Source organism: Carassius carassius, chromosome 28 (genome assembly GCF_963082965.1).
Source record: "Carassius carassius chromosome 28, fCarCar2.1, whole genome shotgun sequence".
Taxonomy (NCBI): domain Eukaryota; kingdom Metazoa; phylum Chordata; class Actinopteri; order Cypriniformes; family Cyprinidae; genus Carassius; species Carassius carassius.
Genome location: NC_081782.1, coordinates 22,767,727 through 22,793,979, shown reverse-complemented (window position 1 = coordinate 22,793,979; position 26,253 = coordinate 22,767,727). Strand labels below are relative to the sequence as shown.

Below are 26,253 nucleotides of genomic sequence, written 5' to 3'. Positions count from 1 at the left end.
CCTGTCTGTACTTGCATATTTCACTCTCATTCTGTTCTACAGCTGTAAAAACAAACATGAACTTCAAATGCAGAATAACTCTGCTGGGATCAACAGTGAAAAATATATATGTGAGAACTAAAAAATATATTTAAATGCATCTATCCACATAAAACGGTTAAATATTAATAAATATCAAACTGAATGTTCTAAAGAAGTTTGATCATCAGTTTTTCACAAAATTGTAATATGGCCTACAGAATGTTTGCTGTATGGATATGTGAATATACAATATATCAAAAGAAAGAACAGAGCCTCTGCTTTATTTATTATACACACACACACACACACACACACACACACACACACACACACACACACACACACATATATATATATATATATATATATATATATATATATATATATATATATATATATATATATATATATATATACACACACACACATATATACATATACATATATATATATATATATATATATATATATATATATATACACATTAGGGGTGTAACAGTTCACAAAATTCACGGTTCGGTTCGATACAATACACTGGTGTCACGGTTCGGTTCGGTTCGGTTCGGTTCGGTTCGGTACGGTACGTTTTAGATACAGCAAAAAGAAAAAATTTGCAGATAAATTTCCTTGATTTTTATAAAAATGTTTTATTTATTAAAACTAACAAAGTATGTTTTTTTTTACATTGAACAATGATGGAGCTTTTCTTTACCCATCTTCTATGGTGTTTTCTTAGCAGCATACTGTATAAAACAAAAACAGCTCCTTATCAAAAAAAAATGAAAATGTTATATTAGTTATGAACAAATACAAAGATGTAACTTTTTATATGGAACTCTATAACTCTTTATATTGAGTGTGTTTTTACTCAATTGGTTCTCTATAAGGCTTATGTTTTTTGGAACAAAACAGGAATTACGGTCTGTCTGAAATGAGCTCGTGAAGGAATATTGTAACGGGGCTCAATTAAATTAAGCATGTTCTTAAAATCTACGTTTTCCACTACAGAGTAAGGCGCTCGCTCACTCAGTACGCGCTGAAGGCTCGTTGCAAAATGGCTTATGCGTTTAACAGACCAGAAATAGAAGATCCTCCAATAACCAACAGGTCTGGTGTTTGGGTGCACTTTGGATTCCCTGTAAGCTATAATGGTGATGATAGAATGAATGGTAAATAGTAAGGTCTCATATCCGCGGCTATAATGTAAATGTAGCCTACCAATCGCCGTGGTGATGTCTTTTGCCCTGTTTGAATCCGTTGGAAATGTCTGTCTAAATGCTGCGGGGATAGTTTGTTGTGTGTATGTTTCTCCTTTTTTCCATCTTTTCCCAGATACTGACACACTAAGGTGATGTCGGCGTAAATGAGTTGACATGTTTCAAGTATTCCCTCTGGTGTTTTTTTTTTTTTTTTGTACCATAGATGCGACATATCGTTGTTGTTTTTTATCCACCACTCTCTTGCCATCAGCATTATAGCTTACAGGGAATCCAAAGTGCACCCAAACACCAGACCTGTTGGTTATTGGAGGATCTTCTATTTCTGGTCTGTTAAACGCATTGGCCATTTTGCAACGAGCCTTCAGCGTGTATTACTGAGTGAGCGAGCGCCTGACTGAGTAGCCTAACATAAACATATAAGTTGGTGTTTTTTCTTCTTCGGGGGTGTCAGGGGTGTTGCCTGTTACGTCGTTTGGGTTATTGGGCTACCTTGTTGAACGCATATCATTATATTTCACAATTTTTTTTATTTTCAAAATATAATTAATTAGTCCAACGAACCGTTCGGTCCATAATGCGTACCGCGTACCGAACCGAAAGCCTCGTACCGAACGGTTCAATACGAATACGCATATCGTTACACCCCTAATATACATACATACATATGTACACACATATATATATATATATATATATATATATACACATATATATATATATATTTACATATATATATATATATTTACATATATATATATACATATATATACAGTACAGACCAAAAGTTTGGACACACCTTCTCATTCAAAGAGTTTTCTTTATTTTCATGACTATGAAAATTGTAAAGTCACACTGAAGGCATCAAGGGCTATTTGATCAAGAAGGAGAGTGATGGGGTGCTGCGCCAGATGACCTGGCCTCGACAGTCACCGGACCTGAACCCAATCGAGATGGTTTAGGGGTGAGCTGGACCGCAGACAGAAGGCAAAAGGACCAACAAGTGCTAAGCATCTCTCGGGGAACTCCTTCAAGACTGTTGGAAGACCATTTCAGGTGACTACCTCTTGAAGCTCATCAAGAGAATGCAAAGAGTGTGCAAAGCAGTAATCAAAGCAAAAGGTGGCTACTTTGAAGAACCTACAATATGACATATTTTCAGTTGTTTCACACTTTTTTGTTATGTATATAATTCCATATATAATTCCACATGTGTTAATTCATAGTTTTGATGCCTTCAGTGTGAATCTACAATTTTCATAGTCTCTTTGAATGAAAAGGTGTGTCCAAATTTTGGTCTGTACTGTATACACACACACACACACACACATATATATATATACACACACACACACACACACACATATACATATATATATATATACACATACACATACATACACATACATAGATAGATAATGTGTATGTATGTATGTATGTATATATATGTATATATATACCGTAAAACTTCAAATAATAGCCGAGTCCCAAATAGACGCCTGTCTCTTTTAAACGCCTGGTGTGACGACAGGTTTGGGTAAATAAAGGCCGGTCTCAAATAGAGGCCTGGTCTGTTTCAAGCGTGGGAAAAGCTGGATACGGAGCGGCTGAAAAATTCCTTTAAGGTATGCTTGCGCGCGCGCGTGTGTGTGCGAGGGAGAAAGAGGAGATAATATATTTCATTGACTTCGGGATGTTATCCTTAGGTATGTGGCCTGACAGTAGCTTCTGATGGAAGTGAGGATCACCTTATCCATTGTTTCAAAGAGGGAGAGCCGTGCGCATCTGGGCGAGAGCTGTTAGTGCAAGCAAGGCAGGCAGAGTTAGCGGAGGCTGGAGAGAGAGAAGTGGAGGAGAGCGACGTGGAGGAGGAATTCGCCAATGAACTTGTAATTGAGGATCGCGGGGATGATGATAGTGATGAATAGAGTAATTTTCTTTCACATGATTGCAGTTGTTTTACAGGGTAGCCTTCATTCTTTCTTGTTGATATGTTTCGGGAAACAAGTTCATATGCTCGATGGATTTTAGCGGTAACTTCTATTGTTCTGCCCATTGCTGTCACATCGTTTCGTTTTTTATGCTGCCAATAATCTTAGACATTTCTTTCACTAAATTATTTGTTAAACACATTAGTTTAGGGGTAACTTGTATTGTTCTGCCCATTGCGGTGACATCGTTTCGCTTTTTATGTTTTTTTTTTTTTTTTTTATGCTGCCAATAGCCAAAGACATTTCTTACATTAAATTATTTGTTAAACACATTCCAAATTAATTCTAAATAAAACGTAATATAATGTTGTAACCTCCTACTGTCATGCTTGAACATCTCAACACTAAATTAAAGGCCTGTCTCTTATAGACGCCTGTCTCAAATACAAGCCGGTGCAGTTCGGCGATTTGGGTAAATAGAAGCCCGGGCTATTATTTGAAGTTTTACTATATATATATATATATATATATATATATATATATATATATATATATATATATATATATATATATATATATATATATATATATATATATATATGTATATATGTATATATATATATATATATATATATATAAGTTAATTATCACGGGGTATTTAATGAAAGTGTAAGTATTAATGTATTTAAGAGAAATAAAGGACATTTAAAATTACCATCTTGCTACCCTTTTGCTGCACTTTTGGCTCAGAATGCATTTTGAAATTCACACTGCATTTTGCTACAATTATCACACGGTATCACAAATAACATGCAATCCCCAAGTGTCCTGCCCCGAAAAGTCTAAATGGATTTAGGAAAATGGCATTTAAATGATAATTTTGTTACAGTTTTTGCTTGGACATGTTAAACATATCTAATCAATTTGGGTAATACAATTTAATTTAAATTTTGCAACTTATAAAGCGTTAAAATATATTTTTAATTTACATATTAAAACAAGTGTAGGAAATGGCAAATGTAAATTATATAATTAAATTTTTATTTTCATGTTGCACTCGCATCCAAGCCATCCCCTTTTGAACTTTTGCCATTTGGCTGGCTCTTCAGAGCCACAAATACCAGGACAGCCAGGCACAAAAACAGTTTCTTCCCCCAGGCAATCTACCTTATTAACAGTTAAATGCCCCCCCCCCCCCCCCCCCCCATCTATAGCACAAAAGTACATACAATTTATTTTATTTTATTTTAATTTATTTTTTCTATTTTGGTCCTATCTAAATTTACATATGCGTGTATTTTTATTCTAATCTTATTTTTATTATCTGTGTGTTGTTGTCTCTTTTTAGCAATCAACAGGATTACAACAAGTGCATTAGTGCTCTTGGCTTTCACAACAATTGCATTAGTGCTCTAGGCTTACCACCAGTCGTAAGACGCTGGTCCATGATTTTACAACACTCAGAACGAATGAGAAGAGAGTGTTGCAATTGGGGTTTTTCGAGTTCCATATTGTTCTGATGCAATTTGTAACTGTTTGTTTGTCCTTCAACAATAAGACCATCACATTTTAAGTGTGCTGAATAAATCTTTCCCCAATTCTAAGCCCAGGATTTTATGATGACTGGTGGTTCACCTCTGTTTTTCCTAATTGTACCACAGGTGTAGGTTTTTAGATCAAATAGGCTCTCAGACAGTGGTACAGAATTGTAAACCGGATCAGGAAGAGACAACTATGTCTCCCAGCACTTTCTCCACAGTCTCAGAATTGGCCAAGATTTCAAGTAAGATTTCATACCATATTTGATTTATTCGGTACACCCAGAAAGCTAGGTGCCCATGCAAGAGAAGCATACCCATGTCAGTGCAAATGTTTGTGTTAGGTTTAAACATTTCATGGAATTTGGACACAACATGGTCTAAGACAGGGCAGACTTCATACAGCCTGTCAGTATAGTTGTCTGGGCTTGCTTTATTATGACTGAAGTGAATAAAATGTCCATATTATTTCAAACGTGTTACAAGACATGACCTTTTTGAAATGGTGTAGCTAACATTTAATCTGTAAACCAGAGAATAAAAGAGCCATAGGAGGCCTGATAAAAAAATGCTCAGTTAAAATAAAAAATCTCAGCTGTACTTCTAACATCTGAAGTCTTCATATATAATTATTACATAAATTACATATTACATTAAACTTGCACCATTTGTATTCTAATAAATAATATAATTTTGCTTGTTAATGTCTCCTTGATTGCCTCTATTTTACAAACACTAACGCAAAATTATCATTGCGCCCCTAAATCTTCTTGAAAAAAAGGAAAGGTCGAAAATTTGATCTATTAAGAAACATAAAATATGTTTCATAATATAAACAGTGAATATAGACACACAAAGATTATCCTTATGCAATAGTCTGTTTATGCACGATCAAGAATGTGTCTGCACATGTTCGTGTCAAAAGAGTTCAGCTGCCAAGATTTGAATAAATACATGGGAATGACACCGGTGGGGAAAACCCCAATTTGTTGTTGATAATTCACAAACTATTTTCAGATGCTGTTTAAATACCCGAGGAAAACGTTTTTACTGCTTATAGACAAAATAGGGCTAAAAACAGTGCTAAAGAGATGTTTTGAAATCAGGTTTTAATTTACCTGATTTTAAGCAAGGCTTTGTGCACATGAATGCACTTCCCGTCAACCAGGAACTTCAGGTCAGAGATTTCTGGGCTGTCGAACTCTCGCTTTAGCGACTGGGCAACAGTCAAGTAGTCATCTCCATCTAATGAACAGAAAAGAGTTAGAAAATAATACCTTATTTGTTTAAAGCAACTTTCTCGCAAAGTGAAGCATCCAGAGGTACATCCAGAGGTTTCCTCATGTAAAAACACATTTAAAGTTTTGTCATTAAAATGCTGATTATTTACATGTCTAAATCATATAGACCACATACCTTTACAGACTACAGTTTTGGTCGTCAGTTCACCTTTTACTGCTTAGAACTCTTCTGTACTCACACAGTTCAGTAATTTACAGGAATGAAAACATTCTTCAACCAAACTTACTCGCGAAAAACTCAGGTAGTGAAATTCTATGCAGTGTATGTAACTGAACTGAACAAATAGACTTATTCAAACATGTATCAGAGTTTTGTCTTCTGTATGTGCGGTGCAATAAATAGAGAAAGGAAAGAAAGGATACGTTTTGACTCAGTGTTGCCAAATCTTGGTAGTAAGAAAGGGTTATTTCCTTTATCTTGGAAATAAGCAACATACCAAAATAAAGTGACCTGCACCTGCTTACTTTATTAATTCCATATACTGGATCACTTTAAAGGGGTAGTTCACCCAAAAATGAAAATTCTGTGATTAACTACTCACCCTCATGTCGTTCCAAACCTGTAAGACCTTCATTCATCTTCTGAACACAATTAAAATATTTTTGATTAAATCTGAGAGCTCTCTGATCCTCCATAGAAAGCAAGTATACTATCACGATCAAAGCACAGTAGCAATCGCAGCAAGGAGATCAGTAAAATAGTCCATGTGCACGCTAGGGGTGCAACCGATCGTAAATGACCCGTGATCCGTACGGACCAGGCCCCACAGTTCAGAACGCATATGAACGTGCTCACAACAGACCCGGAAGAGAGTTTTTTATTCGATGCTTCAACAAATTCTAACTGACCTTCTGATGTCACATGAACTACTTTGATGATGTTTTTCTTACCTTTCTGAACATGGACAGTATACCGTACACACAGCTTCAATGGAGGGACTGAGAGCTCTCGGACTAAATCTAAAATATCTTAAACTGTGTTCCGAAGATGAACGGAGGTCTTACAGGTTTGGAACGACATGAGGGTGAGTTATTAATGACATAATTTTCATTTTTGGGTGAACTAACCCTTTAAGCTAGTAGTTTTTGCTGTGGTATAGAAGTACTTAAAGTAAGCTTTCAATAAATGTTTTTTGCTGATCCGAAAAATTATCCGATCCGTGACTCAAGACCCATAATATGATAACAAAACTGTGAGCATGCTGTACAAGCATGCTGTATGTAAACAACGCTGTATGTGCTGATTCATTCTGGGGTACTCTATGAAATGGCGGAAGGTTAGGGTGTGTGCCTAAAGCGAGAATCCATATTAAGAAAGGAAAGGAAAACAAATAACATTTGCTAACAGTTGCCTGTTACATTACAGTTCTTAAAGTTTAACTTACAAATAAACAGAGTTAGGAGAGATAACTGAGGATGATGGTAAATGATGACAAACTGACAAACATCTTATCTAATAAACTGTGTGGTAAGTACTGCTGCTCCATAGTATAAACAGAGTACGTGCAAACACAAATCTCGAAAGTGAAACTAAAAAGAGACTGTGCATTCAAAAACGGTTTCAATGCCAGGCATAATAGCAGCTCCATGATGTCTGCAATTTATATACAGTACAATTACTCAATGATAGAACTGAGAGATAAAGTACTGAAATAAATATTTTCCTCCCATCTCATATTTATTCCCTTTAGGGGTTCTGTAGTACACATTTTCTTTCAGAGCACGTTATTGGGACAGGTGGTGTGGTGGGGGATGTGGGGGGGGGGGGGGGGTGTCATGATGCTGGTTAGATAGCATTATTTGTCAGAACACCTGCTCAACATTGTGATATCTGTCATCGTCTGTCGTCCCAACCCTAGTTGAACCCCTGATGTCACATGGACTATTTTACCGATGTCCTTACTATTGTTTCTGTATCTTGATTGTGGTAATATCCTTGCTGTCAATGGTCTATGGATATGAAAAAAAGCTCTCAGATTTCATAAAAAAGATCTTAATTCGTTCCGAAGATGAAAGTAGGTCTTACGGGTTTGGAACTACATAAGGGTTGGTAATTAATGACAGAACTTTAATTTTTGAAATGTAAGAGCAGAGCCCAAAAACAAGCTAAAACATTTGGCCCCTTTACTATATGAAATCCTTAGCAGACAGTTTTTGGCAGCTGCCCTCAGTTAAGTGTCCTGTTGGTCTACCTGGAGTGCTGAATGAGCTGGTAAAAATTAGCATCACAATCCTAGATATAAAACAAATACATACATCCAAACAAATGTTAAAACTTACACCTAATCATGCTGTTGTCTATATTCTCCAGGAAGTATTTCAATGTATTACAGTTTGTGCTCAGCAGTGGGTAGTACAAGTGCTTTCTGAAACAGGTGACTTGCCAGACTTTTAAAATGGGGAAATCAAGGAAGCGAATTTAGCAGGAGTGTCTGTAATATTTCTTAACAGCCTAAACGTTTGGCGTTTTAAGAACAACAGTCTATATCTGCAAAAAAGAAAAGTAGCTAATGAAGACGTTTGACGTTCCACTGGAGATGTTTTAAATAAGTTATATGAATCAATTCTAAGAAAGTTAGAAGCTGTATTAAAAGCTTATGGTGGTAAAAACATCTTAATAAAAAAAATAAGGGAGAGCAGGGCACAACCTAAAGCAGGGCTAGGTGTAACACACATTGTTAAAAAAAATTCCACAGAAGCTAGAAAAATAAAACCATGTATTTACTAGTTGCCATATAACATTATATAGAGAAAAATGCACTAATCTTTGAAAGATAATCACTGAACATTTAATTGTAGCTAAAGTAAATTTAAATGTTCCATCCTAATTTTGAGTGTTTATCTAAAATGAGACAAACATTCTATTGTTTAAATGTACAACCCTTTAGAAGTTTAGATTTAATTTAAATAAGATTTAAATGCCAGTTGTAGTGGGGCACATTGTAACACTGTTAAAACATGCATAGCTATTAGAACTGTTATTCTATGAAGGTAGAATGCTATTGAGAAACCATCAGACACAGGTGAAGAAAGACAGAGGAAGAACCTGAAAGTTCAGAATTTATTATTTTAAGATATATAAAGCATTCATGCTGGCTTGTCCATTTGTCTTCTGTTGCGTGTGGAGGGAGGGGTGTGATGTATTCAATTTCTGTTCTTCTGAATACCTAAATGTTTCTTCATCTATTTGCCCACAATGCTTTTAACTATGCTGTATAGCTGTGTTTTATGGTGTTTATTTTCAAACACCATATATATATATATTTTTTTTTTTTTTATAATGCTGTTATTTTATATGAAAAAATATTTCACATCGTCACATTTCACTTTCATTCTTATATATATATATATATTTATACATGGTATATATGAACCCTGAATACAACCCCAATTCAAGAAATGTTCGGAAGTTTTGTGAAATGCGATAGAATGAGTAATGCTATTTGTTCATTTTCTTTAAAGTGTATTTAATTGACTAAAACAAATAATTTTTTACAAAGAGAACAAATGAGTACAAAGAGAAGATGCTCCTTTTATCGCCAAGACAGATATCCCTTTTACCAATTCACCTGCTTACTGTGAACTGTTTAAAAACAGTTTCCCAAAATTTTTGGAGTACACTTGTACACTAAATGGCTCTGCAGCCATAGGATTCAGACTTCTTCTCCTCAAGCGAAAATGACATTCTACGCTGATCTCCACTGCCTGAAGAATAATTTCACGCCGTTGTTTCCGTTATGAGTGTCGTCTGTCTCGAATGGGAGACTAAGTTCGTCCTAAAACCGAGACATGGTTATATACCTAAGGTGCTCTCTAGTCCATTTAGGGCACAGGTCATTACACTCTCTATGCTTCCTCCCACAGAAGAGGACCAAGAGTTGAATTTACTGTGCCCCGTCAGGGCGCTGAAAGTTTACATTGAGCGTTCTGCCCCATTTAGGCAGTCTGAACAGCTCTTTGTTTGCTTTGGTGGCTGCACTAAAGGGCATCCGGTCACAAAGCAGAGACTTTCTAAGTGGATAGTTGACACTATTATGCTTGCCTACTCTTCCTTGGGCCTGCAATGCCCCATTGGAGTACAAGCCCATTCAACTAGAGGCGTCACCTCTTCTTGGGCATGGTTTAGCAGCGTGTCCATTGCAGAATTATTTTGCGGGGGCGGTTGGGCCTTGCGGTCCACATTTGCTAGGGTTTTATAACCTGGACTTCCCTGCCTTGCAGGCTAGGGTTCTCTCTGGATAACTGGCATGCATCTGCATACGCAGTACCACTCTGAGCAGGAGTTTGGCCATAAGATGCTCAGATTCTCCTGAACTGAAACTTTAATCTCAGGGAACAGAGGTTACATTTGTAACGAAAACATTTACTACATTTTACAAAATATCCCAACTTTCTAAAATGGGGATGTAGATTTACACAAACTGAGATTTTTAGGTTTTGACATGCTCTCTCCTACTACCTATTTCCCTGGTGATTTTTTATTCTTACAGCATAGAAATAAACATGCCCTTACCCTAATGCAAGGTTTCATTTTCTACACACAGAAGTGCGCCTGACACTCGTCTCACTAAATGAGGACAGAAACACATTCCAAAACTGCTCTGTGAATCACTTCATGACCATTTTACCATTTGATTTGAGTAAAACTAGCATCATATCATATACACAGAACTGTAAAGGTATTAGCGGCAACCCCTCAAAATAAAAGTCAAATAAATGATAAATGAAATTAATGTTTTATGCCTTCATTTGATAACCAGAAAAATATAAATGGCGAAAAAAAATCATAAGGCTACTTTAAGAAAAAAATTAAACATACTTTAAACAAAATCTAACATACTTTTTAATTAATAAAATTAAACTATTAAAAAAAGAAGTTAAAACTTGAAAAAATTATATATTATAAATTATATATTATTAAATTAATTTAGGAGAAAATAAAACAGATTTCGTAGAGCCCTTTATCCCTTGCAGCCTTGTATACAGACATAATAACAACAAAAATGTGTGCATTTATAAAATAAAGATAACAAACAAGGTGTGCTGTCTGCAGCCTTGGTCTGCGGTGATCTTCATTTAAAAACGCGTCATTAAAATGAACTGTAACTCAGTTAATACTCAACAAAGAGACATGAGAGAGCTATCTATAGAAAGCCTGACATGTCTACTTTTAAAATAAAGTGCTACCAAAAACAAATATTCTGTGATAAAGTAATACATATGAAAACAACGCAATGTCCGTTTTTCACGTCTCCCTTCATTATATCTAATGCGACCATGCCCCTGCACTGAACACACTTTTAACATTATAATGTTTCACTGAAGCGTGCGGCTTGAATACGCCCATACAACAGAAAACAAAGCAGCGAGACTGTTCTTCAAGTTTTTTATTTTACTGTTTGCTTCCCGCTGAGAGGAATAAGACATAATTTACCCCAAGAAGATGTGATGAGGATTACCTCAGGATTTGCATTTTGGATTTCCTCAGAAAAAAAGAATGAAGCGCTTTATTCAGCGGAGATCATAAACATGTGTAAATCTTTTTTTATTTATATAACTATATACTTGTACTAGTTTTCACATAGCATGTAAACATTTTACTAGTTTCACAACTATAATTCCTGACTAAGTGTATAATCAAGTAAAACATTATGAACAATATGCACTATACCATTCAAAAGCTTGATGTAAATAATAACAATGTAACAAATAAATGTAAATGTACTGTGTACATTTGTAACAAACAACAGGTGCGTTTACATAGACACTTTTTGCTTCCATCGGATTGAATTCATTCTGATTGACGAATCCGAACGTAGTGTTTACATGAACGCTGAATAAAGTGATAGGGTTGATATGCGCGTTTACATGTCACATGCTTCTGATCGGATTTACTCTTTTGACATGTGCACAATGCATGAATATACAGAGTTTCCCGCTGCTCCCGCTTGCTGTTTTAAAAAGAACACGTGATATTTATCTAGTTAGGGTCCTAATTAGGCGACGACCAGCACATGAACTGTTGTGCTGCTTAACGTTACTTGGAAAATAAAACAGGGCATAAAAGTGCCCCTTGCCGCACCCAAAACTAGTCGCCTGTAGATGAGAGTCTTAAACAAGGACTGTTGGGACGTGGTCCTGTTCCACTTCACATATGCTGAGGGAAAGGGGAGTTTTATAATGACGGGACACTTATTTATGACACTTTATTCGCCTGGAAGAACACCTCGTTCCGCGCGTCATACGTCATTACACTATCTCTAAGTCCCTGCGCATGCGCAGTACTTTCCAGTTTCAGTTTTCAGTCAGATCAAATGTTTACTTGTACTCGCACTCGGATTACAAAAGGGATAAACCACCCCTTACAACCCGATCAAAATTTTTGTTGGATCTGACCAATTCAATCCGATTGACGTGTTTACATGTGACTTTTTTATTCTGATTGTGCTTCTAGTCATATTACGATTGGATTAGTGGGGTCCATGTAAACGCAGCTGATGCTGTTCTTTCAATTTATCCCCAAAAAAACTTTTCTTTATTTTCTTTTTACATTAATTCTTTACTTTTTTTTCAGCAAATGGTAGCCCATTGTACAAATTTGCCCAATTGTTTTAATTCAGTTTCTATAAAGTCTTGTTTTTTGTTTTGTTTTTTTCACTGTTTGCAAGGCTGATGGAAACAGTGGCTGGAAAATGCTTGTGGAATAAAGATCTTACCCACAGACAGAAGATGCCAGGTGACTGCCGGTGTGGCAAAGCAGGCGAAGACATCGTCAGTGCTGGTGAAGTGTGTGACGTGAGGGTAGGCCACGGCCTGACCCCGACACTGACCCCACATCAGCACCTGACCGCTCTGTGTTTTCGCCGCTGATGTGTGACTTGTGTGGCACGCAGCAACCTCAACTAATCTGCACGAGACAAATGATTGACAAAGATGCTGCTGTTAAATGATAGAACATGTTAAAAAGCTTTTTATGTGTTTGATATAGAAGATACATTATTAATAGATATGACATAATTTTTTGATAAACATCAACCCACTAAATACATTTTTTTATTGTTTATAAATTTGTAATCAAATTTACAACAAAACATTGCATTTTTAGTTTTTAAAAATATTTTTATAGTGCTTTATTTCTGTGAGATTCAGTGTGTATTTGGTGGTAGTTTTCCTCAAATTAAATGGTGAAAAGCATTCAAAGCTTGTAAAAATGTCTAAGAGCAGCTCTGGAGATGAAGTTCACGTGTTCATGTCTTCATATATTGAGGCAATGAAAATATTGCAAGCATCACGTGTGTTTGAGTCTGTGAAGTAAACCAAACTCCACCATTAATTCACAAAGAGAAGCAGAAAATGCAGACTTTTTTTAGCAACATGCACTGACTGCCTGTTGTCACCTTTATTTTTACTGTCTGGTCAAAGGAGAACTGGACCCCAACTGAGCCTGGTTTCTCCTAAGGTTTTTTTTTCCATTCTGTCACCGATGGAGTTTCGGTTCCTTGCCGCTGTCGCCTCTGGCTTGCTTAGTTGGGGTCACTTCATCTACAGCGATATCGTTGACTTGATTGCAAATGATTGTACAGACACTATTTAAACTGAACTGAGATGACATCACTGAATTCAATGATGAACTGTCTTTAACTGTCATTTTACATTATTGACACACTGTTTTCTGTGCTATATAAATAAAGGTGACTTGACTTGATTTGACTGTGTGATAGGCTGTTAGATTAATCCATATCTAGTAAAAATGTCCAGAGTCTGTCATCATTATCAACATAAATTTGATTGCGGTTTAGGGCTAGAATGTTATATATAGGCTAGTAGTATAATATACATTTTGATCATATATATAATTTCTGATAAATGTAAAAATGTAAATGTGAATATTTTCAAATGGCACAGTAAAACTTAAGAAACTTGAGAATTAAAAAAATGACATAAGCAAATATATACTGATTATATTTAGTGTTTAAAGCAGATGGTTCAGATGGTTGCAACTAAGCAAAAATACTTTTTTTGAAAAATCCAACTGTCTGTGAAGAGTTCTCTCAGTTTCCCACCATAATTGAGCAAACGCCCACGTATGAAGACAATTTCTGGTGAAGTGACTTCCTAAAGCTTCCTTAACAGCTATATGAACTGTAGACAACATACTTCACTTGACCTATTTTTTTTAAATGTCTTTGTTAAAGGTTAAGGAAATGCAAGACAGGAACTAAGTGTATGGATTCCAGTATGCCTAAAATGTCCCCCAGATGTGTTCAAATGCACAGAAAATCAGATGAAATGACAGTCAAATTATTTCCACCATATCAACTGTTAAATCTGTCAGGTGGGAGGATGCGCTTTGAATCTTACCTTTCCTTGTCCATGTTGATGAGGGTGGGCACAGCCTGGTTGCTTTTGTTGCCAGTACCCAGCTGCCCGTATGAGTTTGCACCCCAAGAGTAAACAAATCCTTCGTCCGTAAGAGCCAGTGTGTGTGCATATCCACATGCTACCTGTAAAATCAAGAAAGTTCAGGGTTTAAAGAAACACATTATTTGCTGGCATATCTGCCATTTATGAATCATTTATTTTGTAACTGAATAGTTACAATAATGCGGGGTAATTGAGATAAATGTCAGTATTATTTGGCTAGACATGTGGTTTTGACAGGGCAGCCATGGGCTGTTTTAGCTGTTTTTAGACCGCTGTTTTTATATATATACACGTGTATATATATATATATATATATACACGTGTATGTATATATATATATATATATATATATATATATATATATATATATATTAAATGTATTTACTTATTAATATTAATAAAATATTACTTACAATTCTATTTTCTTTAACTTTTTGTCTGTGGGTCATTGAAAGATCATACACAGCAAATAATTTGACCTAATAGAAGGGATGATTTTACTAAAGAGATGGTGCCAGCTCCAAAAAAAAAAAAAAAAAGGATTATAAAATAACTGACAGAACAACAAAACAGAACATATAGAAACAAATGTATAAATCAGTCATTATTATTATAACATAAAAAAAGATTTTTTTTTTTTATGTGAAATAGGGCTTAAAGAATTGGAAATATAAATATTAGATTTATGTAATTTACGTTTAAAACATACAATTAGCAATGTTGCCTTGGAAACTATCTGAATAAAATAAGCTGAAGTCCTAAAATAATAAAAGTAAAACCAAAATAAATATAAAATTAGTTAAATATGCATTTACAAAAAAAAAAAAAAAAAAAAAACTGACAAAAGCATATAACAGAAGCACCATTTTTTTATATAATAAATTTTTTTTTATAGCGAATTCAAAACATTAATATATACTGCAACAGCATATAAACAATACTTAAATAACATTGTTTTACTATATTAATACACTTTTTTTATCAATGTGAAAAAAATACGCATAAAACTGATACTTTGATGTGACTTGGCTTTAATAAATGTGTTCATATGAACATAGAATATACTATATTTTAATTTAATGTAAAATATATTGCCTGCTGCAAAGAAAAATCTATCACCTAAGGCTTTCTTACAGAAGCCACCTCATTTCAGAAGACCACCATACTCCACTGATTAATACCCTGAGGTCTTTGTCTGTCACCTGTACAACGTTGATTCCCTGTAAGGCGGCGATTCGGCAAGGGGTTTGCTGGTTGCCATTGTTACCCAAACCAAGCTGCCCATTGCAGTTATAACCCCAGCCATAAGTCTGTCAACACAAAGCCTTGAGATAAACCAAGTGCTAATTGTAATGTACAGTTACAGTAATTACAAACAAAAAAAATACAATTATCATTTTATTATGAAAACATGAAAGGAAACACTGTCAGTATTAGGTGTGAGAAAAGTATCACTGAGGCATAATAAAGCACAACGAAATTCACAGCTGACAGTTGAGACGGTTACAATCAACAACTGTCACATATCAAAAGACTAAATAACAGAACAAAATATCATATCCTGACAGCATGTCAACATTTCCTTACAGCATGCTCATCAATAGTAGGTTTTTAACACATTAATTTAGAGCAAATGATAATTTAAAACACTCAATAAATCAAAAACAATTAATCATGCCCCCTGACACATGCATACATTCCATAATAAAGAATTACTTTTTTTTTCGATGGCTAATCCTTGTGATTACATTAAATCTAATTTATTTGATTATATTTTTATTTGATTGTCATCTGTAATTCTTGATTAAACTATTCTTGTTATTTAAACTCACCTCCCCATTATCCATAACGGCCATAGAGCAGAGCTGTCCACAGGCGATGTTGACCACCACCTTATTCTGCAGACAGCTGCTGACCCTGCGTGGGGTGGGCTGGTTGGCCGTGGATCCAGAACCCACCTGACCAGAGTTGTTGTATCCCCAAGCATAAACCTGAGAACAAGAGAGGACAGGAAACAGAATAAAAAAAAATGCTAATAGGTAACTGTACACGGTTCAAGTTGTTTTTTTTAAAAAAGCATGAAATAATCTGAATGCAAAGTTATTTACACAGAATGTGACAAATCAATTGAAATGATTTTGCTTATGATGCCTGTACATCATAAATAAAATGAGGCATCAGTTTACTTCTAACTTGCTCGGTTTACAAGCATTTTTGCTGTTTTGGTGTTAGTCTTCAATGTCACATGATCCTTCATAAATCATTCTGATTTGGTGTCGACACATTTCTAATAATTACCAATGTTAAAAATGTTTGTGATGCATATATATTTGTATATATTTTTGTGATATATTGATAACATGTCTTTTTTTTTTAATGAATACATTTCTCTTTTGTGAAGCTTCTTCACTTTGTTTGTTACTGTCTTCTGCCACAGTTTTATCCCATGGTCTGCCACTCCTTCAATAATGCCTTAAGCATTCCCAACTGTGGCTTTTTGCAAGAACACTCAGTTTTGAAGGTCAGCCAACTGTGATTCACAGCTGATCTCATTGACTTCACTCATGTTTCAGTACCTTCAGTACATTCCAGCTAGTCATTTTCTGGAACCTTAGAAATTTTTTCTGCGTGTACACAGGAATCTCTTTCTTTTTTTTTTTTTTATTTGTGCAATTAATCTTTTATTATTAACTTACTAAGTAATTTGTAATTTTGTTTTTCTATTTTTTACATTCCATTAAAAAACTAAAGTCCGTAACCCTAGTGAAAAATAAATATACAAAAATGTATTTGAAATACATTTATTTTTATGCTAAGCACACTATTTACATATGTATAAACTTCCTAAAAGTACCCAGGAATTGTACTTTTAGTATACTAAACTCTTATCCTTAAAGTCTGCTAAATTGTAGGGATGCACCCATCCGCCTTTTTCAATACCGATACCGATCCGATACCAGTGTTTTTCCCCCATTTAAATAAATGTAGTATTTATATGTCTGTGTGTGAAACTCAATCTTTCAAAATCTACTAGATGCAGACTACTAAATTATAAAGAAAAATAAATTAACAATAAATATGTAAAATATAGGAATATGTATATTCATAATCAATGACAAAAATTTATCACAAACCAGGTAAGTGAATAATTCGGCAGAAATTTTTTTTCTAGAAAAATCAGTGCACAATAATTTTAGAAATCCAAACATCTAGTAAAAAAAAACAATATTTTGTGGGGAACAAATAAAAGTGTTGCAATAAATATGGTAAAATGTTACATATTGCTATTTGTATTATTATAAAATTCATTAAAATCCATTAATTAAAACCATTGTATTTATTAGGTCTGTCATTCGTCATTGCTAGTAAAGTTCTGATGGATGAAGACTGCAATCAAGGTAAAGACGATTGCGGTGGCGTTCAGGAGTCATACAGTAAGCATGCGTGAGTCTGTTGTAATACCCAGATAGCATGTAGTAATCAGCCCGAGCTCGGCTGCCCCGCGGCGCCTCTGGCTCAGACTCGGCATTGGCGAGTGTTATCCAGACCGAGTGTGGCCTGCAGTTCGCTCTCGCGCATGTGTCCAGGCCACTACTGGAAATGACTCGGCTCGGTTCTGTCATAGATGGTTACATTAATTTAGCAATAATTAACATAAAACTGTTTCAAACTTGACTTAAGACCTTTACAGTACATTTTAATGTTAACTGCATGTTTAATGTTGTGAATTTGTCATAAACTAAATATCTGCTAAAATGTAAAAACAAAAAAAAATTTGAAGTGCTTTATAGGACAGAACATTCCCTAATATTTATAACAATAGCAAATCTATATTTATGTAACGCATCAGGTCATTCTTTTATATGCTTGTATTTATTTTGAACACTATTCATTTGCGCTCTCAGGTGATTCATTCACCTTCACTCGTGTAGTGGGGGCTCGTATCCATGCTCGTGAGTGCTGTCCGCCATGTTTGTGTGCTTTGGATGCAAACAAAACAATGGATTATTTACCAAGAGATATGGATATACATATGACTCATTTTGATAAAAGACTTCTAGTAAGAATCGTTGAGCATTTATTTTTAGTATTTTACTACCACAGGCGCTCATAAGCTCACAAAAGGTCTGTTTGTATTTTTAGCCTCCACATTCTTATTTTTGTAAATGCAGCTGCAACAAGCAAATGTTGTTTTCCCCCATATCTCTTAAAGTACGTGAGAGTGAAGATTTGTTTTAGTGTTTATAAGCTTGTTGTTTTCAAATAACCTCAACTAAAACAAGCTAATAAGATAGTTTCAGTTATTATTATGATGAGTATGAACTGCAGCCATATATGCATCGGTATGTCTGAGATCATCTGCAATATTTCGGTCCTGCTTTTATGTGGTTACAGAACTAATAAGGTGGTAATTAGCCTAGGCTTTTTCGTAATGTAATTAAAGCGAATTGACAATCAATTTTTTGATAATTAAAACCTGGCAAACAATATGGCTCTAAATGGCTAAGATCTATAAATGGGTAATCATGGTGGTGTCCAGTAAGCGACCAACTATGGCAGCGATCCAACGTGTCCTTGTATTGAATCAAAGACGGAGCCGGATGCGGAGCCGTTTAGCCCATGTCAATTTTTTTTATTCGGCAAAACTTAAGCCCTTTTGACATTTTGCCTGACGTGGCTATATTAAAAAAAATCCGCCTCCCAAGACAGCTCATTATGGAGCTGCTGGACCTTCTCAGATCTGTGCTGGCCAGGCTAACGCGGCGGAATTCTGCTTTAAGCCCTGAAGCCCAGCGCTACTTTTTTTTTTTTCTTTTTCTTTTTTGCTACAGAGAGATTCATCGAGGTCGTGGGAGAGGGGATTGCATCCTGGTGGATGGCACACTCAGCCCTATCGCCAATCCATCAGTGATTGATCAGACGTAGGCTACTCATCGCGAAAGGGAGACGCGGCCATAAATGTGCAGGTTATAGTGGACCATAAGGGTGTGATATCTGACCTGTTGGTTAGCAAAACTTCAAGTTCCTCTGACGAGAGGCTTGGTGCCCTTTTTTACGTTGCTTTCCCAGCATATTTTGTATCTAACTGTCTCTCTCTCTCTCTCTCTCTGTTCATTGTAGATAGGTTGCTTTTTATTAAAAACATAAACCAATTGCAATCAATACCGCATTAAACAGAAGTAACTGCAGCTGCTTGCTAATCAATTCTGATTGTAAAGTACCTTACCATTAATATAAAAGTGTATTATATAATTTTCATAAGTCGTTAAACCCATGTCAAAAAAGCGGCACAATGGGATAAGGAGGGTGGATGATTAGCGAGGGATACCCGGTTCGTCTAACCGTCACAACATATCATGTGAACATATTACTGACCATTTGATAATTTAATTTATAGTCTATATTCTACTGATAACTTAAACTATGTTAAAATAAATGTTACTGTAATAATTTGAGGAATGTTTCATTTGCATAGAACGTTTTGTCTTTCTTAACGCTGTAATGCACCTTCATGTGAAGTGGAAAATCGATTCATGAGCAATCGATGCCAACTAATTCAGCACCCTGACTTTGGACAGCGCTCTTGTAACGTCGGATGTAAGAGGCAGCGTGCTAAGAAGCTTCCTAAGGGACACTTCGGGGAACACACTAGAAACATCAACAACTTTGGTAAGATATATCTTTCGATGTCTTCTTAGCGCGCTAAGAGTGAACGTTATCGGGGAACCGGGCCCTGATCAACAGCAGACTTTGGATCTACTGAATGTGAATTTTTCAAGTATATTTATTGCAGTTATTTTTCAGCAAACCATGACTGGTGAAAAGTGTTTATTAATTTACTTCATAGCACTGTTAAGTCGTGGGGGAAGTTGTGGCCTAATGTTTAGAGAGTTTGACTCATAACCCTAATGTTGTGGGTTCGTGTCTCGGGCCAGCAATACCACAACTGAGGCAGCAAGGCACCGAACCCCCAACTGCTCCCTGGAAAGTGGGTTCGCTTTGGATGGGTTAAATAGGAAACACTAAGTTTTGGTGTCTCTTTACAATAAGGTATCATTAGTCAACATTAGTAAATGTTGAAATTAACATTAAATAACAATAAGCAATACATCTGTTACAATATTATGCACCAATCTTTGATACTGTTAAAAAAAACAACAACTGTACTTTTTTTAGTTCATGTTGTCTCTGATCCATTACAAAAATGTCAACAGGCACAACTTTTGTTCGTAATGTATTAGTAAATGTTGAAATAAACTAGGTTAATATATTAACTACAGTTAACTATGGTTAATATTAAGTATTTACCATGTTAGGTCATGTTAGGTAGATAGATAATGTTAACAAATGAAACCTTATTGTAAATTTTAAAAATTGTTACCTGAGTGTTTATTGTTTATACTTGTTAAATTTAAGTATCCCAGTATAAATAAAAGCAAAGGTTATGTTTTATACATATTTTCTATGTAACTTTTGGTTTATTCATTTATTTTATTTATTTACTTAGCTGTAATCGGGCCAGATTTGGGTGCCAAGTCCACGGTTTTCCCATGGAATTGGGTTACTTTAACTATTGCCATGGGTTACTTTTCATGTACTCTGGTTAAAGCGACCCCAATATCCTGATATTTAGCCCCTAGAATGTGAATTTTACTGGTGGATCCCCACGGAATCCCCCTCACAACGCAATTGGGCGGGTTTTGTTTGGCGAAAACCAGGCAACCCTGGTCACAGCACGCAGTGCTTTTCATTAAATAGTACAAAGCACAAAAGGCAAGAGAAATTGATGAGTAGTTTATTATAACTGTGCAACAGTTATTGAGCCTCTTTTAACAGTTTTACATTTATGTTACTGTGCACATAATACAACAACATTAAACTCCGGGAAGAAGATAAAGTCCTTTTTGCAAATTCATAGACAATTATTTACAAATCAAGTATAATAATGGGAACAAAGAATGATCTTGGAGAGAGCGTTACCTGACTGTCGTAACCGAACGTGACCAGGGTTTAAAGAAAACGTGTGCATGCTAGAAATAGAACCGACGCCTATTTTTCACGCGACACGCACGCGTGTTGGAAGCGTTTCCAGGCAAAATATAATAGGAAAATATGTTTATATGTAATTTTGTACACAAATACATATTAATTCATGACATTTTGATGTTTGAAAGTCTATAGGTTGACATAAATTCAGATACAAATGTAATTTAAAAAATAAATAAATAATTATCGATTTTCAAATATTGCACCTGTCAAACATAGTCTATTTTGCCGTCAATACTGTTGACGGTGTCCTTTATCAGTAGGCTTTATATTTATGTTCAACATGAAGTATAGATATTGTTGTCATGAAGACAAGAGCCTGGTCTGTCAGCTGTCTCCCTCTGTGTCACCTACAGCAGCAGCAGCTCGTCACGCCGCATGGTTCTGGTGTGTAAAAGACACAGAAAACACGAGGCAGCCGCCACGCTTCTGGCACGCAGCAGAGACGCCACGCAGCCAGTGTGTCACCGGCCTTAGTATTTTGACAATCACGTCTTTTCGAACGGAGAGATATATGAATTATCAGACCCCTATCAAATCAATATTCCATCTAGCTAGAGGTAATATATGTTAAAAAAAACACGGTTGCCTTTCGTTAATAATTATAATTAGGCTACGTTTATACTATGATATCGAACAAGATAGTGAACTGCATTTGAAGCTACTTTATCCAGCTAGATATAGAACACATGTAGATTTACATTATACTCGACATGAGAGCTAGTCCGTCTGTGTTTTACACAAGACATCATCGTTTCACAAAATATACGGATAACGTTAGATATAACGTTAGTTAGCTGAATGGATGCATACCTGTTTATTAGAATGCAAGCATCTCTCTGTAGTTTCAGCTTGTCACGAAGCTCTCTCTATCTTGGAAATGCAACTCCAATATTTACCCGTGTCTCGTTTCTTCTTCGTCCCAAAACCTTCTCAGGTCATTTATTTCACCCGTACGTTTGCGCTTCACAGAACGTGCAGGCAAAGCATAATCATGATCCATAACTAAGTTATTAATTGAGGTATAAATTCGAATATAAACAATATAAATATAAAATATAATAGTCTCGATCAAGGCTAGCTACTACTTTTTCTTCTTCATCTCGTCTTTCCTTCTGTTCACCTTTGTATTTGGCGGTTCCGCAGGAAAGTTAGATAAACTAGAGGGGTCAAAGTTTATATGACGCCATAGACGGGCGACAAAACGGAAATAAAGAAACGTGCCGGGTCTTCTAATTAAACTATAATTTTCTCCGGATTTTAAAGTTCGTGGAAACTGTCGGGATAATGTAAGTACACAACAAAAAAATATATATAAACATAGATATAGTGATATCTGCTATTTTTAAAGCAGAAAAATTACATATTGGCCTTTAATGTAAGGACTTAAATAATCAAACACATTAAGCTATTGTATGGCTTCAGAAGTAACACAGAATAATACACACAATCTCGGATTTGGATCTGCCCTTTCTGACCGATACCCAATCCGATAAAAAAAAAAAAACAGTATCGGAGCCGATACAAATATCAATTTGGAGCATCCCTACTAAATTGGAACAAAAAAATTTAACTAAAGATATACTGAAGTATGTTTGGTTGTGCTAAAGTGGAACTATAGGAAGTATACCAAAGGTACACTTTAAATACATTGCATTTAAACCCAATATTATTCAAAGATCATACAATCCTCATCAATAGTGACATTAAAACACATTTTAGGCTTAATATTGAGAAATGTGCATTGTGAACAAGTAGTAATCCAAATAAAGTTACACAATTTTTATATCAGTAAGCAATATGTCAGTAGATATATAAATGGATTAGAACTATTCTTAGGATGAAATAAAAGCATTTTAAATGTATTACTTTTTTTACTAGGTAAAGTGAAAACAACTAGACAGAATAGTGGTTCTCTACTATTAAAGCTATTAAAATAATAATAATAATAAAACAGCTGCCTTTATATTTTAGGAAGGGGTACCTCACAAGGGGAATATAGTATTTAAGGCTCTTTGACAAAAAGATTAGATTAAAGGACAAAAACTGTTGTATAAATATATATTATGTATAATGATATACAGACATTAGAAACTGTGGACCCACTTTATATTAAGTGGCCTTAACTACTATGTACTTACATTTTAATTAATAATTTAGTACAATGTACTTATTGTGTACATACATGTTTTTACATTGTACTTATATTTAAAAAAAAAAAAAACTACATGTAATTACATCTGTATTTAATTTCTGTAATTACATTTATAATTACACTGTTGTCCCATACTTTACACCTTAACCCACCCTTAAACTTACCCATACCTCCAACCCTCTCCCTAACCTTACCCCTATCCCACCTCAATAGCAGCAAAAGTGTTTTACAATACAATATGAACACAATAAGTACATTGTACTTATTTTTTATGTAAGTACATAGTAGTTAAGTCCACCTAATATAAAGTGGGACCGAAACTGTTATATAAATGAATAATTATATAATGTACATATACATTCAGTATAATAATAGTAACACAGCAGTATTATATGGAAACTATAGGATAACAAAACAAAAACCTTTGTGAGAAAATGAAGTCAGAAGAAGAAAAAAACACTGAAATTGTGGAATGAAAAGTCTAAATTACATTTTATTTTCTGTAGTTTGTTCTGTTGTGTGATTTATTGTTTTGTTGTGTGAGATGTAAACTCAGAAATGTGGGGAAAAATCCAGAAAAAAAAGATTTTCCATTTCCTCATTTTTGTTTGACAAAATCATAATCAGCACATCACATAATCAGCACATTTCTTACCTCTCCCTCTGTGGTGAGGGCTATGGTGTGATGAGAGCCGCAGGCCACCTCTGTCACCCTCTTGCTGATGAGGTTGGTGGAAACCAAGGCAGGAGTCAGGCCGTGGTTGGTGGTGCCATTACCCAGCTGACTGTAGCCGTTGTGACCCCAGGCATAAACTTCTCCATCTACAGACACAGAAGACACGATACAGATCTGAGGACAAAACTTTGGCTCAGACAAACTGGAAAAGCAAATCTACAATCTACTATACAAGGCCTAAATGAACAGTGCCAAACAAAAATCTAATTGGCTTTGGTGAGAATAAAACTGAACTTGAACAGCTGACATATGTGATTTAATCAAAGACACAGGCCCTCAGATGTTGAACAACTGAACACATCTGCTGTAACTCAGCTTTTACCTCAGTGGAAACTGATTCATTTCATGTTTATCAGGTATGAAAATGTTTTGCTTTCCAAAACTCGTGTTGCAACACATAAAATATTTCTCATATTACAAACTATAAACTCTGATGGTTTGATCATTTGTTTTGTTTTTGCCATTTGTCATCAGATTTCATAGATGTTCAATTAATCCTCATAGTTGTTTTTAAAAGGCCTCCTGAAGGTTTTACCACAAAACGAAACCATTTAAAGAAGAGGCTGGTGGAAAAAAATCTTATCTTGATCTCATAACACACAATCTGAATCCAAAATTGGAGTTGCAATCTTCCTAATTTTAAAATGTGATATGTAGAATATGCAGAGTGGAACAAGCCAGTGGACCTATATGAAAAATGTAAAACTCTATACTGCATTAAAGAATCGGTTAAAACACTAGATAGTCTTCACTGTGTGAATTAAATATAAACAGATTTTTAAATCCACTAAATGTTATTCTGTTAGGAGTAGTGAATGGTTATCGCTTTGTCTTTTGTTGTTTGATTTAAGACCAATTGTATGGATCTAATACATGAATCCGCTTATAAAGAGGGACAAAAGTGTAAAGGAAAAGAGCGGCACTGATTATGGCATTTTCATTATCATTGATTTCAGTCAATCAAAACATAAATTTGATTAATAGCACAGCCTAGCTGGCTCACATTGATGTAAACACTCATGAAAAAAACATATATATTATATAAACATGTGATACAATTTGACCAGTCAACACAGCCATCTAGCATACAGTCAATGTTCATTATGCGGACATAAAAGATTCACTTAAAGTACTGTAGATTGTGGATGTCTTCAAGATCGAGCATTGCTAAAGGCATTATATTAAACAGATGACAACTCTTGGTACACTGACCTCAGACCCCACACTTACACAGGCCTTATATGAAGCATAGTCAGCCAAATCATGTCTGAAGGTGGAATACATCTCCCATGAAATTCTCTGATGTAATACCCATAAACACTAGACTGAAGATTAAACGTCAGTGTGATGATGTGCTACCACAACCTTTAACACAATCCCTGATGTAAAAATAATAATAATAATAATAATTCTATATATATACACACACACACACATAATTATGTCATAAATTATAATTATAAAGTTTTGACAATTTACATATGTTATTGTTGCATAAAGCTATGAATTAATATGCGTTTTTTGTATAAAAAAAAAAAAAAAAAATATATATATATATATATTTAATGTGCTTTCATTTACAATAGCATGAACCACGAGTAGTCGAGTAACTGAGTATTTTTTAAATAAAAATCAACTAGTAGTCTTGCAACCCCCGATCATTATTTAATTTTGTGCAAACTTCTTATAGCCAAAATTGTAAATTCTACTTCTTTTTACAAGTATGGTATAACCATCACTTCTACCACAAAAGACTGCTTTGTAAGTTATCTTCCTGATGTATCCGAATTCCTTAACATATCCAAAACCTCAGAACAACTTGATGATGTTACAAAAACTATAGACTCTCTCTTTTCTAGCACTTTAAATACAGTTGCTCATTT

At 35.0% G+C, this 26,253-nt stretch overlaps 1 protein-coding gene across 3 annotated transcripts in view; it reads right to left on the bottom strand.

Annotated features, from left to right (window-relative positions):
- The window catches only part of LOC132108210 (RCC1 and BTB domain-containing protein 2-like), a 50,416-nt gene that overhangs the window by 8,739 nt on the left and 15,424 nt on the right, over window positions 1–26,253 (bottom strand). For 2 of the 3 annotated variants that reach the window (XM_059514841.1, XM_059514842.1), the window contains exons 4-9: window positions 24,290–24,456; window positions 16,265–16,423; window positions 15,635–15,742; window positions 14,370–14,512; window positions 12,725–12,915; window positions 5,826–5,952 (exon numbers count right to left, since the gene is read on the bottom strand). In XM_059514841.1, the coding sequence (XP_059370824.1) occupies window positions 5,826–5,952; window positions 12,725–12,915; window positions 14,370–14,512; window positions 15,635–15,742; window positions 16,265–16,423; window positions 24,290–24,456 (895 nt within the window). Of the gene's footprint in view, window positions 1–5,825; window positions 5,953–12,724; window positions 12,945–14,088; window positions 14,093–14,369; window positions 14,513–15,634; window positions 15,743–16,264; window positions 16,424–24,289; window positions 24,457–26,253 lie in introns of those variants that run through there. The other variant, XM_059514843.1, reaches the window with a different exon arrangement.